Raw genomic sequence first — 15109 nt, 5'->3', positions numbered from 1 at the left:
ACAATCTCATTCTGTTGAACAAGACAATAAGCATTTGGTGGAACTGTCTTAACTCATGAACAGTTATCTAATGGTCTCATCTGTGGTTGGCTTCTACAGTCTTCGCATCTTTCAGGATCTCACTCCCATAAAGGATGACACTACCATGACAACAGTAGGATTTTCCAATACAAATATAGTATGCTTAAAGAGACGAATTGTTTCATTTTATAAAACCTTTTCTGCCTAATTGGTGTTTTTACCTAAAACTTTGTTTTTTTATCTAATTATTTTGTTTCATGGTATATTCTGTAATGTGAAGTGATGAGGCTAATGTTGACCTGGTTGTCTTTTGTAATTCTTATAGATCATCGGTTTCTGTGTATCCATTCTAGTGCTGAGCTCAGCCTTGCCTGTGATGTCTCGAACGCTTGGTAAGATCCTCTTGATCCATGTGTATGTTCACTGTCCTTCATAACCACCTGTGTATATCTTGTTGCCAGCAGCAGGACTTTTTGTTTATGGATACCACCGTTTTTTTATACATTTCCCACTAGAACGTATACACACATGCTGACAAACTCATTTCCTCTGTTAAGATTTAACAAGTTACATTCCAGCAGGATTTGCCATAGAGATTTTACACAAGAATGGAGTGAGAGAAAAAGAACAAGCAGTCGTCACAATAGCTGCAATAAACAACATGGCAAGCCACAGACCCGGCTGTTCAAATAGTGTGTGTTTGTGTGTGTGTGTACATTGACTCATTGGGAATCTCAGAAAAATATCAACAGTTCTGCTATGCTGTTTTGAATAGATGAAAGGAATAGTTTTTTTCTCCAAAAGGCTTCATCAGCTTTCCTCAGAGTATTACACATACAAATTAAAAGACACTTAACATGTAGATGTAGAAATACTTAAAGGTGTGTGTGTGTACATATGTAAACAGACTTCAGGAGCCTGTTGAAAATGTGGGAAAGGCAAACAGACTTGTAAGACTACATTGACTTTTACACGGACAGTAAATGACCCTCAGCCCAAACACTCTTTAAGTCTTCACTCAGTTTATTGACATTTTCAATGAGTTTTTTTAAATTACAGATATCTTACTATTTTAACTTGCAGGGCTTCAGAGTTGTGTATCACTTATGTGTGTAAAAATACAAGAATGTCAGACTGATAGGGCTGAGAAACAAAAGTAATATAGAGTAGAGTAATAGGCATTAAGGTATATGCTTGTCCAATTCATGATGTATATTTGCCCTGGGGCTTCAGATTTGACCCTTTTTAACAACGTTCGACTCGTTTTTTTTGTGGCAGTTTTGATGAAGGCACATATTTTGAATAGGAAACGCTGAAGTTGTTTTGAGTATCCAACGCCTTTTTATTTAGTTGTAGTTCATGAAAAGGTTAGGCTATAATGATATTTTAGAAGAACCCAAAGAGATGGGGAAATAACAACATGCCCAGTAATAAAAGCTATGGTGCTTTCATATGGGGGATAGAGTGAGTGCTTTAGAGGCATGACAGCTGTCCTTATATATTTCTGAATCAACATATTATAGAATTTAGATTTATAAATGATATGCTATGTGCATATGATTGATGAAAAATTACTTTAATATAGGGCCTCCAAGTGAATAATTGCATCCAGAAAAAAGTTTGTGTCAACACAATACATGTCTGTGTACTGTGCATATTATGTATACGTGTTTATTTATAATCACATATACGTAATCATATACTGTAAGTATACATATTTAGAAACATTTACATTTATTTATATTTACCAATCATTTAAATTGTATATAAATGTTTATTAATTTGAATATTATATATGTTTCTTAAATATTTGCATATACAGTATGTGTATGTTTTTATCAATACAAAATGAATTATCACAGAACACAGACATATATTATGTAAACACAAACTTTTAATTCTCGCAATTAATCTTTTGACAGTCCTACTTTCATTAACATTCAGCAAAGCATTCCAAATGTTTGGAGAAAATGAATGGATCCTTTTGGATAGAAGAATCTTGCACAAATTAATATATTAATGTTTTCAATTCAAAACGTGTTAATATAGTGTTTTGTTTATCAGACAGAATGCATAGCTAAACAATCTTATTTGTCATTTTTATGATGAAAACGAATATGGGTTTATTATTTAACATGTGTACTGTACATCAATGAGGTACATTAGACTGCATTTGCACATGCACACATGGTCGTGCATCATTTAGTTTTATAAAAGGGCAAGATGTCCATTTTGTTTTGATTTTTCTTCTCAGTCAGTTTTGCGTAATAGGCAATAAAAACAAACTTCAGTGTGAGGCTAAAGTATGACAGCAGATGGTAAGCCATGGACCTGCTTATCTCAGATGTGAGGGAAAAGATATGCTTTATCAGATTGTGCAGTCTGATTAGAGGAGTAGTTCCCCTTCAAAATTAAAATTCTGTAGTCATGTCGTCACCCTCTTGTCATTTCAATCCTGGATGACTTTCTTTCTTCTGCAGAACACAAAAGAAGATATTCTGAAGAATGTTGTTAAAAGCCCCCCGTTCACTTGCATTGGTTACAATTGAAGTCAATAGGGGACTGTGCTGTCCTGTTTTTGTGTTCTGCAGAAGAAAATCATACAGGTTTGAAATGACAACAACGATGACAGAATTATCATTTTGAAGGTGAATTACTCCTTTAAGATGGAGCTGTAGTGCTTTCAGTCTCTTTAGTGCCTTCTACAGACTGACATGTCTCATCATCAGTTTTAAACATTACACTAGGTGACTTTTGGTAATGTTAATCTTGTGAATGTGAATAATTTATTCCTGTTGAAAGATAATAATGTATGTAAATATAAAGGGAGAGACTTTATTAAGGGTTGTAAGTATTCCAAAATGACAGTAAAACAAACAAAGAAATATTGAGTCTGGCTTGGTAACAATATCTGAAAAATTAAAAGGAAAATAAGGTCATCCTAGTGAATCAGCCTGGGGTTAAGTAAGAGTGAATGTATGCATGGTCTGTTCTTCTGCTGTAAGACAGCCCTTTGTGCTTTTGTCGAGGTAGGAAAGAGGCAGTGAATAGCGTTGTCTATACTGTAATACGCTATTTCTAAAAGTCTCATTTTAAAAGAGAATTGGGCATTTGGTATGCGTCTCATAATAGATGCCCTGTTTCTTACCCTCTGCAGGAATAACAAGATTTGATCTCTTGGGAGATTTCGGGCGATTTAATTGGCTTGGAAATTTCTACATTGTAGTTTCATACAATCTTCTGTTTGCTGTGGTAACCACATTGTGTCTGGTGCGAAAGTTCACGTCTGCCGTGCGAGAAGAACTTCTGAAAGCCCTTGGTAATGTATTCAGCTTGATATCCTATCGCCCTCACCCCCAAAGGGCTTCCTATTTTCTATCTTATTTTGACAGTAATTGTCTTCCTGGTTTGTGTGTATATCTGCTCTGCGTTTGCCATTTAGAATTTTTCTGTTTGAATCCAGTTTTGTACATTTAGAGAAGTGTAAAAGAGATTGAGGAAAAGCAAATCTGTGGGTTATAAATTGTCTTTTGGGTTTCAGGTCTGGATAAATTGAATCTGTCAAACAGCACGACAGATTCAGAATCTGGAAAACATGCTGCCAACGGGCATCAGAAAACTCTGTGAGAATCACGGTTCACACATTGACTTTTTGAGTAAATTAATATTTGGACGGATAGCATTAAAAGGGAGTGTAGAATAATTAATGTCCATCATCTCATCTCATGTACATACCATTGAAACTCATTGCTCAATGCTTTCATCAGCTACTCCAGTCAATGGAGTCAATCTGGGTTTTCATAATTGATTGCAAGTGAAACCGATTTGATATCATTCGGTCAGTAATGTTCTATGTTGCTTTTATTTCAGTTCTCTGAAATATAATGTCAGTAAACATTATTGCACATTCAAAAGCCTCTTGACTGCTACGTTTAAAAGGAGATAAATATATACATTTTGGACATCTGTTTCTTCCGTTGGATGCAATTAGGGTCAAATATTTTGTCAAGTTGAAAAACTGATTTTTGGTTCACTTGCAATGAGTCAGACATTAGTCTCAATACATTGGGGTGTCACATTTGCCCCTTGAAGGAATAGTTTACAGATAAAAACCATATTCTCTATTTAATAGTTGTTTTGCTTCCTTTTGAGCAATATTATATAAAGTTAAATTGTTACATGAAACAGGTGTAGGGAATAAAAGCAGCAGTTTGAAAGTTTTGGGAAACCCAAACACACATTATTACATGTAATATTAGCACATAAAACCCAAGATTTGTAGATATTTAAAATCTGACGCTGATCACAGCAGTGAGTCTTACTGAACATGTATATATTTCATACAGTTATTTTAATGCAAGATCAATTGATTCTTATGCAAATGAAGCGCAATACAAATTCCAGTAAGTTGAAAAGAAAACTCTAGAAAAATGTGATGAACCTGGCATATGCAGCAAGATGTGGCTATTCACAATGACAGATATTCTAAAGGTTCCGTTGTATTAAACCATCTCTGTCAATTTCTGCTTTGGTTTGGAGATGTTGAGTGAGTGTTGTTCAAATAAGCTTGTCATGCCATTTATGTTTACATGGACTTGTTAATATGATCAGATGTTGGTCAGTTATAAATGAGGAATTATTATTTGCTTCCTCATGCTTTACTGTGACAGTTTTGTTGGAAATGACAGAATTAAGTAATGGGAATTTAAAAGGAAACTCCCAAACATGTGCCTTACTTAAATATTGACATTTTTGGAAAAGTAGTGGGATGATAAAACAGCAGGGGAGCCTACCTAACAACATTTCTCTTTGGACTGCTTCTGTTTTAGTTTGTGGGTAAAGTTCAGAGATGGACACTATGGGTTTTAAATCACTCTTTAAAACTACAAAAAGTAAAAGAGCCGAAAATTGTTTCTCTTTTGTCACAGTTGTAAAATGCACCAAATAGTGGTTGTCAGAAGGTGGGGCACAATCTTGGGATTTACTTCCTGTTCCTGTTCTTAAATCTGCTGCTATTTCATACGACCTTTGATGATATACTATGTAAACTATGTTGGAAAATGGTACACAAATGTATGTTTTTTTTTCCCTTGTTGGGAGAGCATTAAACAAAGAACAGGCATTGTTTATCTTGGTAATTGCTGCAATGCTTATATTTCTATATATTTGCCTTATTTTATTGAATCATCACTGGCAAACATGTAAAGAAAACAACTTTAAAATATCTGGTGTGTATGGATGAAACAAATGGCAGATTTTTTATTATATTCCTGACCAGTGATATTTGTACAATCGCTCTCATGCTGTATTAGCTCAGCCCATTTAGTCTCGTGAATTGTAGGTGTATGTATATCAGAGACTAAACTTTAACATTGTTAAAATGGCTGTGAAAACAGGACTGGAGAGCCTGATCAGATTATTCCGCAACTCTTCACGTTTGTTGTGCGGTGACGTTAAATGAATGTAAAGTTCAAGCTGGGTCAGTCGATCATTAGGCATCTGTAGGAGTCATTGAAAATTCAAAAGAAGTTATGATGCAGAAATTATTACTTTGTTTTACTTAAAATTTTGTCAAATAGTTACTGAGCATACAGTTCATATTTTGTTTAGTTTCTAGACATTCCCATTTTAAGTACGAAACCCATAAGATAATGAAAAACTGTCTTTGATTCTGTAAAACTGCAATCTTGAGTGTTCAATCTACATTCTTTGTCCGTTTAACTAGCCTCATGTTAATGTAAATGATGTATTTAGTTGTATATATGGTATATTTTCTCTTTTTATTTTTGTAGAATGTAGATATGAAACAGGCTTTCAAGCCTCATTCATACTATGCTATTTGTGAAAAGGCCAGCCAATGAGTCACTCAGCATTTGATTATTGTAAAAAAACACCTTTGATGCCTTAAACAGGCTTTCTTGGCTTTTTCAGTTTGCGTCTCCTTTTGTTTAGTGTTGGGGAGACGTGTAATGCTTGTGTGTGATGTGCAAATGAGTAAATGAGTGTGATGTGTACCTTTTTATTGACTAATTCACTGTGAATCCCTCATGTGATCGTCAGTAATATAGCATACCAAAATAACAGTGCATATCTTTAACTTCAACTGGCCAAAGGAAAATATATCAGGGCTCTGGAATAGTATTGTTTGGGCAGGAATTAAAATAAGAAATAGATTCACATGAGGGACACTGAATTAAAGCCTGTGAAAAGGTTATTAAAAGTTGACACCTCAGTGGGTTCTGTGGTTTAAAATGATGCATTGTTGTTGGTGTTTTTTTTATTGTCGTGAATATAAAAACGTTACATGTAAAATATGTCTTATCATCTTGTTGATTTGCACAATACAATTTTCTAAGAACATATTTTGTGAGAAAAGTGTCATGTCAATAAATCTCATCGAGGAAAACTTTTTATTTTGTTTTTGATTAAATGTTTTAATTGTGCACTAATATCAATTCCGTCTGCACAATTCAAGCACTTCATGTATGTGGACAAACTTGTGCTTGTTTGTTTGAAGTAAATGGACTTTTGGAAGGATTTTGCTTTGCAAAAAAGATCTGGGGTATAATTTGGTGTTAGGTTTCTCAAAATAGAGACATTAGCAGTGATGTAGAAATAACTGTGAAAGAAACTTATTCCTCCCAAATCCTCCCAGAAACCCATTTTCTGTAAAGAAGATTGACACTAAACAATATTGTAAAGGATGCTGTGATATTTTCAGATATCTACATACCAGATATCTGAAAATAACGTGCTATATGTCCATACAGCGACTGGTCTCCTTTGAGTTATCTGTAAGAGAAACCTCAGATCTAAGGGAAAGTCTCTGTTTCTGTTCTTGCCTGTTGCTTCTATTACATGTGTGAATGTATTTGAAGAATGTCCTTGTTCTCATTCGCTGCATTTCATTGTTTGTTGTGTTTACAAAGAAAAATGTTGAGATTCTCCTACTTTGTTTTCATCTTCAGTTTACAATAAAGTTACTGATTTTTGACAACAAGGCTCTTAGTGGTCTGTTTGTTTTTCAGTGTTTTCATATGGTCAGTGCAGAGTAAAACTTTATCAGTCAGCATGTTGTTGGCTTAGTGTGGACTGTAGTTTTACCTTTATAGAATATTTAAAGTGCATGATGCAAATCCATAGTTTCACTTTAAAATGTTTCTATCACGTCTTTCAATCAAAGAAAATATCCCACTACACATCAGGTCCATCTCAAAAATAAACCAAGCTTTAATTCTAAACAAGCATTTTGGCATAGTGTGACCGGCAGAGTGGGCATGTGGGTTTCACCTCCTGGGAGAAAATCTCGAACGCCTCCAGACAGGGTTCATGAAAGAGATGAGAGCAAGACAATAATAAAACATTTCTGCCGCCTTTAGACATCCCATACTGTGAATTCAGATGGCTGAGGCAAATGGGGCAGTCCTGAACACCTCGCTGGACAGCCTTGTCAAAGAAAAACAAAAAAATACATTTATTACTTTTAATACTGCTTCAATTTGAAGATTAAGAATGCTTAAAATACATACCCTTCTAGGCACTTTCAAAGAGGTTTCAAAATGTCAACAACAAATATTGCCCACAGAATTCATTTGCTAATATTACCAGTGGCCTCTAACATTAATGCAAGCTGTCCATTTAGACGACGATGTGCACAGCCTATAAAATGTGTTGTCAGATATATTTTTTGACATTTAAGAGACCATAACTATTACAAATGCACAATGATTCATGCTGATCAGACACCACACTGACACTTATGTATAATCAGTCATTTGTAATAGCACTTGCCTTCATCCAAAGTTTCTGTTAGGCCTTTTGATAAAAAAAGCATTTGAATAACCTTTGACCCAACACGTCTGACGTATTGTATTACAGCTGATAGAAAATGTTAAATAACCACTTTTAGTACTTTTTGTGCTTTTCGATGCAACGCTATTGCATTGCTTTTGGTGCTTTGGAACCATCTTTATTCAAAGAGTGCTAGTCTATGTTAGATCCGCCTAATTCATTTACAGACAAATATCATCATAATCATTTACCAAAATCCCATGTGAATGCACCATGTTTGGTGTAATTTTCTTAATGTTCCAATTTATTAATGGGTCTCTTGCTTTCTTGACACAAATTTAGATCATTAACACAATGCTGTGTGAAATGCAAAAAAATAATAATTGTATGCACACACACACACACACACACGCACGCACCTTACGTTCCGTGAGAGCACATTAATGATTAGCAAATTTATAACTGCCGTGTGCCCTTCTTGCAGAAAGTAGGTGTGCCGTTTCAATAATCATTAACTTACTTACAGCTTCCTTTTTTCACCACAGGAATTATCGTATGTTCTGTTTGCCTGGGTGGAAATGGTTTGAACTCCAACTTCAGGTTTAAGAATATCATGATATCTGCCTGACCTCTCATCTAGAAGATAAAAATTAAGTGTTTTCTTTTCATATGGATTGCTGCCATTGGCTGCCTCCGCACAATAACAGTGAAGCCCTAAGAAACGGCAGACCTTTTTCTCAGCTCGCACGTAATGAAAGGCTAGGCGTGCATTATCTGCACAGCTTGTGTTTTTTAGTAAACACGGTGGATTATTTCCACTCATTCATTAGCAAGGTAAACAATCATCTCATGGAGGGTTTGATACTGTTGAATTGGAACATCTGTGCCGCCAGCATGGCTTGAGCGTTCCAAAACAGGCGGCGGCACGTTGGGCGAAGGGCAGGACTGAGGAGCGACTTCAGAGAGGGATTAGAGGCATTGATGAGCTGTTCTTTGATAAAAGCACATCGGTATTTTAGTCTACGTCTGCATGTGTAGGTGAAGGAGCAGTGCCATTATCGAAACAAACCTTCTCTTGAGCTTCCAGCCAGTCCTTGTCCTCCATTTCAGAAACACACACAGACTTGTCGAAGCGGCCCAGGAGATCATGACTCATGGCCACAGAGCGATCGATATCTTTCAGAAAGGCTTCCACGTCTGTGGTGCATGACCGCACCAAGCTGTCGTTCATCTCCTGAAACTGATTACGGAAATAAATGTTGTGAAAATGGGTTTGAGACATGCAAACCGATGTTCCATCATAACGCGAATCAGGTCTGAATCTTAATCCAGCAATAAAATGCTTGCAGATCAATAGCAATACAAATGGGTGTATAAGGAGAGCGTTCTGGATAATCACAGAAATTGACCTGAAAGGTTGAGCAGGAACATGTACACACACACACACACACACATTAGAGGTTTCTTAATAGCTGTATTTGATCAGTAATTAAACAGACTTTAAGCATTCCAAAGAGTTCAAACATGGACCTTTCTTACAGAAAGACAAATAACACTTGGCACCGTGAACTTTGCCTCCTCGCATTCTGAGAAAAGACACGGCAGGTACGATCAATCTTAATGTCACCATGTTAACTTTCTAACATGTTGACTTTAAGTAAAATGGGGGGTCGGTTGATTGAAACCCTTCTTAAGAGCAAAGTGATAATGAGCCTTTAGTCTATCTCTCTTCTTTTTGTACTTTCCATTTTGTTCAGCTGGTTAACAGCTTCCTGCTGTGCTAAAGGTCCAGAGAAATCTGGGACAAACACAAAAGCCCAAGAAATACATTATGAACCTATTTTTTTTTAATTTATCAGATAATCTACATTATATTTTAAACTAGGTCTTATTCTAAGCATTTCTGAGGGCTAAGAGTCTAGAAGTATCACTGTGACTTTAGTGTGAAGTGCTGCATGTTGGATTGAGACTTTAAATGGATCAGCTCTAGATGAGAAACACACACACCCAAATGCTTGAGTTCATGTAGTTCAACTAGTAAAGCACTATGGGTTTGAATACCTTGTATGCACTGGAATCCTTTGAGTTAAAGAATCTATCTGCCATCACTGCCACTTCAAACTGATTTGCTATTATTGGATTTTTTGTTTGCATCATTTTCCTTAAAGAAGCAAACAGATTCAGTTGAAAGAGCCACTGTCAAAGGGAAATGGACCTTGTGGTCGTGGACTTGCTAGTTACAAATAAAAAAGCAAAAATGTCGTAGACTTTGCAAAAACCCACATGTACAGAACATGATCACAGGAAACATTTTCCCTTGTATCTCTTAGAGTCTGGAATGCCGCTGTCGGTTCAAGAACTGCAACCAAGACGAGACAGTCGCTGCTTCACTAGGTGGCAACCTTTGCTTTCCCTGAACTTAAACATGGGGACTTATGTGTGGGCTAATGAGGGGGCTACAAAGACAGACGTCTGTGTCAGGGAGGTCCCTGACCAAAAGCTTCCAACCACTTTCACCTGCTGTTAGTATCCCGCACTCCCAAAAGGTTGAGGGAACAGGATAGGAAAATCAACTTTAACTGTTTACGCTGATTTGTATTCTCTAGCAAATTGTTGTATGTATACTTATATATAGGATGCTCCTTCAGAGCAACTTTTCATCTTCAAATAAAAAATCATTAAATAAATTAGGAAAGACAAAATATGTTTGATAGAATCTATAGGAGTATAAAACAGCACTACACCTATTTCAACCTCCGCAAAAAAAGACCCAGGTTTGCAAACAATCTGAGCAAAATGTCATATTAACAAATGGCAGATTATCAAAAATGTCATTAAATACCTTTTTTTCAAAGAATTGTCTTCTTAAACGATGGTCTTTCGGGGGCAGGTGTTTCCTCAGGTTTTGGTACCTTTTGCGAACGAGGTAGCCTCGCCAAAAAGCTTGTATTCTGGATGAAAGACAAAAAGAAATCACAAAAAAACGCACAAGAATTATGTTCAAGAAAGCTGTGTACTGAACTGATTGTGATTGTCCCTGTGGAGCTAAGAGCGCACCTGAGAGCACACTTCTCCCTATAAAGCTGAGCACCATCGTATATCACTCGTGTCTCATACTGCTCCTTCCTGCACATGGGGCAGCTCTTCCTGCCTGCGAAGTTTTCAAAAGACTTCAGACAAACCTAAAATAGTAACCAAAGAGGTTTACATTCAATATTGTGGTAGTAATATATCATATCAATGTTGGAATGGATTTGTGTTGACTTACATGGTGAAATACATGGGAGCAGGACAGTAGAACCTGTCCAAAAATCACAAAGATTATAAAAAAAATTAAAATAACAACACCACTTTTTGTCATGAGGAAGATATAAAAATGAAAACAACATTAATAGGAAAAAAGTTTTTTTTAACTTCAGGTCCCCTTGCATGGAATTTGCCATGTTATGTCTACAGTATACTACTAGCCCTAAACAGACAAACTGCTCTACTGAGCGTTTCGTAAATACGCTATCTCATTTAGCAAAAAATCGAAGATTAGTTCTGTGCTTAGTTCCTAGCGCTTTGAAAGGGAGGGGGGAGTGCGACACACTAAATTTCATACACTGGACCTTTAATTCACATTCAAGTATTTAAAGTAATATGAAATTCTCCTTTTGAGGTCACATAGACACGAATATTTACATGCGACCAGGCTGTGTTGTCTCTGTTACTCTTTATACAGCTGGGGTATTTTCCCAGCATTCTAGAGACGATTGGCATCTTAAAAGCATATAAAGAAGCTGTAAATGGTTGGGTGACCTTTTACACTGAGCTTACTGACATTAACTAACATCATTCCCGATATAGTTGCATTCCGAGACATTATAGGTAAATTTGTTGGTTTGTCTGGTTTAGAGAACACAGGACCCTACCTAGAAGGGTTTTTTTATTATGTGTCTAGGAAAGAGTATCTGTTGACTGACAGAACATGGGAGTGAACTACTAAAACCTTTTACAACATACCTGAATGGATACAAGATAGTTGCTATGACAATGAAGAAGATGACATGAGGAGAGAGCAGCTTAAGTCCTCGGATGAACAATTTCTTTCTGAAATCCTTATTTTTGCAAAGACCTACACTACTGTTCAAATGTTTAGGCTCACTTGACTGAAATTTTTCTCATTAATTTTAAATCTTGGAGGTGTATGGTTAATTTTTTTTAATAATTGTGTCAACTGTGCCAACATTTTTCCTTCATTAAAATTATTTTGTTTGTGATTTTGTTTTTGAGTTCACTGAACAATGAAGAAAGAACAAACAGCATTGGTTGAAACTCTTTCAATACTGTTTTTCAATAAGTTTTTTGAAGAAAATTTTATTCCAGAATTCTGATGATTGTACTTTTGTTCTACAATGTGGAGCAAAAAAATATTAATAGAGAATGAGTGATGTTAAAACTTTAAACAGTAATGTACATTTAAGTACCATCGATTAAAATATCTACATAATATAAAACATGTTTTTTTGTACCTTGGAGTTTCTCAACAAATTCCATAATAGTCTTCATAGTGTTTCATAATTAGCACTGAATCTATAGTAAACTATAGTAGATGTGTAGCACTGGAAAGACTTTTAAGATTATCCGGCATCACACAAATGACAGTTACCTGTAGTTGCAGATGAAACTCCTCCTGCATATGGCACAAGGCTGGCTTGAGTCTGCCTCCTGGATAGATCTTGCTTTAACCTCTGCCCACTCATCTGCTGTGAGTCTTCTCGAGGGTGCGGCCACCAGACCCATCCTCTGAGCTTGATCATTAGCAACCAAACATTAGCCACTGTGAGCTTTCAGGATAATTTGAGCATGAGACTGACTGTAGCCTACCAAGAGTCAGGGGTGCGGGGGCACGATCCAGCACATACTCTTTCTCTTCTTGTCCCCGTGTCCGCTCAGCATCTCTGGCTCTCTGTCTTGTGCTTTGGTTTTTGGGACTCCTAAAACCATGTGCAGCCCCACAGGCAGCCTGATGTGAAGCTTTTGAAAAGCATACAGGAACGGTGCGTGTGATATGATCCTGTAGTGCTACAGCTGCTAGAGTCAGCCTCCCACTGTCTGCTTTACAAGTCAGTCTCTGTGGAACATGGAGATGTCAGTTAATAGAATATAAAAAGCTGGTTTTAATGCCGTCATACCAGGCGCAACCACATTGACGGTTGGGTGTGTGTTTCTCGGGTAGGCTACAGCGGACTCATTTTAAATCTCAACCAAAAATGTGTAACATTTAATTGCATAAAGTTTGGCAGAAACCAAATTATGAGGCTGTTTTAAAGTTCAAACAAAGCGTCGCTTAAACTGGACTTAGTTTTGTGATAGCAATTTCCTATATGCAGAGTCTGCAAATATGAGCCAGTGCCATATTTTTAGCAATGACAGGTTTTAAATGTAACATTGCATCATATCAGAGATTTATGAGTCTAAAAGCAATGGCAGAGCGATAGTAATAATGACATTTCTTGACTATTCTTATGAAATCATTAGTCTAAGCAAGAATTAACTGGACGACCCTCAACAGATACATAACAGCAGAAACTCGCAAGAGAGATTTTAATCATAAAAGTTACATGATTGGGAATCAAGCATTATTGTTTGTCTTTATTCTACAGTTTGCTGGTTGGATACAACGTCAAGTTGTATTACACACTGTTGTCCCAAAACATTAGATAAATAGAGATAACGGTCTCGTTGTTTGAGAATGTCATCATTACTAGTGTCATTTATAAGTTTAGCTAGCTAGGGCTAATAGCCGGTTGCAAAAGCGTGTCCAATTTTAGACATTCTCTAAAAACATGATTAATAAGTAAAAGAAGGTTAATAACATTTAAACTCAACCTCTCATACTAGAATAACACCGCTTTACCAGAATTGAAATAAATAGTTGAGAGGAAAAGCAGCTCACCCTCCGCATTGCTGCCGCAGAAACACTGTTTACTCGGTTGCTCAGCAACAAAGCTCCATTCAGCACGTGTACTGTTCCCACGAGCTCATCGTGCACCTCTCCAATTTGTCAATATACCTGTTATGAATGAAGAAAACGTTTAAATAACGTTTGAAACTCTTTACTTACTGAAGACAATACTGTTCATTTTGAATTGATTTTAGGTAGCAAATATACACTGGTGGGGCACTTTTTAAGCAGCGTTTGATCAAAGATGTCTTTTACTTTTCATTTAAAATTATTTTTATTTATTAAAGTCAATTAATTATTATAATACATAAAAATGTCAAATGAAAGTAACTGATTTATCGTTAATTGAGCAATTCATTGGACACACGTGTGTTGAGAAGATGTGGCTCTCCTCTTTTTGCCAAGTGGTTGATATCCTTAGGACATCCTTAACATTGATATCCTTAACATTTTTAATCAACCAACCTGATTTCAGAAATAAGTTCACAGTTTATTTTAAATTTAATCTTCCATCCAGGATTAGCTGCTTCAAGAGCATTGTTTTTCACTTATCATTTCCGTCTGATTTAGGTGTAAGTTATGGTTAGGGTTGGTGTATGGTTTGGGTTTAGGTTTTATTTATAAAAATGTTGTCCTTAGGTCAACAAAATAGGTTATCCTCAGGGCATCAACCACTTGGCAAAATCAGGTCGAGCGAGAAGATGTGATGTTGAACTTCCAGTGACCAGTATGAGAGAATGAGAGCGATAAAATAAACAAAAATTTAAAGGAGTCATATGACATGGCTAAAACGAATATTATTGTTTGTTTTAGATGAAATGCAATGTGTGTAGCCAACACTATTTAAGGTTAAAAAACGCTTTATTTTCAAAATACCGTGTCTGTTTGTTTCTCCTTTTGCCCCGCCTCTCTGAAACGCAGAACATTTTTTCAAAGCTTTTTTTCAAAGTTAACCACTTTGTAGTGATTGGTCGAATACTGTAAGCTTGTGACGGAAATGTAACGCCTCTGACCATATTCAGAACACCTTGTTCCCAAGCAATTGTACTGATAGGTGATAAAATACATTCCTTATCAATTCGAGCCCAAATCTGATCTGGAAAATGAAGATGATCAAGCCTATACATCAACTTTGCCATCGCGGCTCAAATGTCTTTTTTCACGTTGCGCGCGTGTCTGCATTTGCAGATCACACAGATTTGCAGATCACACAAATAAACAACATGCGCTACAAACACACGACAAACTCAACTCAACTTTACGACATGGCTGCGGTGGCGATGATACAATGAGATTTACAAGTATACCCAGCTAAATTTGGGCGGTCTTAGTCAAGTCATACCACGA

The 15109-nt window shown here is 36.3% G+C and overlaps 2 protein-coding genes across 2 annotated transcripts in view; one reads left to right on the top strand and one right to left on the bottom strand.

The window, feature by feature from the left end:
* Positions 1 to 6979, top strand: part of lmbr1 (limb development membrane protein 1) — a 29912-nt gene extending 22933 nt beyond the window's left edge. Inside the window, exons 14-17 of the mRNA XM_056747106.1 lie at positions 64 to 154; positions 347 to 413; positions 3179 to 3340; positions 3563 to 6979. Of these exons, the coding sequence (XP_056603084.1) occupies positions 64 to 154; positions 347 to 413; positions 3179 to 3340; positions 3563 to 3648 (406 nt within the window). The 3' untranslated portion in view covers positions 3649 to 6979. The remainder of the gene's footprint in view (positions 1 to 63; positions 155 to 346; positions 414 to 3178; positions 3341 to 3562) is intronic.
* Positions 6980 to 7207: 228 nt separating this feature from the next.
* rnf32 (ring finger protein 32) lies at positions 7208 to 13767 on the bottom strand. Its single transcript, XM_056747116.1, is given in 9 exon segments — positions 7208 to 7467; positions 8882 to 9052; positions 10655 to 10763; positions 10870 to 10994; positions 11081 to 11113; positions 12464 to 12489; positions 12492 to 12605; positions 12682 to 12928; positions 13754 to 13767. Coding segments are annotated over 9 exon segments (1044 nt in total). The 5' UTR covers positions 13763 to 13767; the 3' UTR covers positions 7208 to 7257.
* Positions 13768 to 15109: the final 1342 nt, after the last annotated feature.

Source organism: Triplophysa dalaica, chromosome 1, assembly GCF_015846415.1.
Source record: "Triplophysa dalaica isolate WHDGS20190420 chromosome 1, ASM1584641v1, whole genome shotgun sequence".
In the NCBI taxonomy this organism is placed as follows: Eukaryota; Metazoa; Chordata; class Actinopteri; order Cypriniformes; family Nemacheilidae; genus Triplophysa; species Triplophysa dalaica.
Note: the sequence above shows the minus strand (reverse complement) of the source record. Positions and strands in the feature narration are given on the sequence as shown.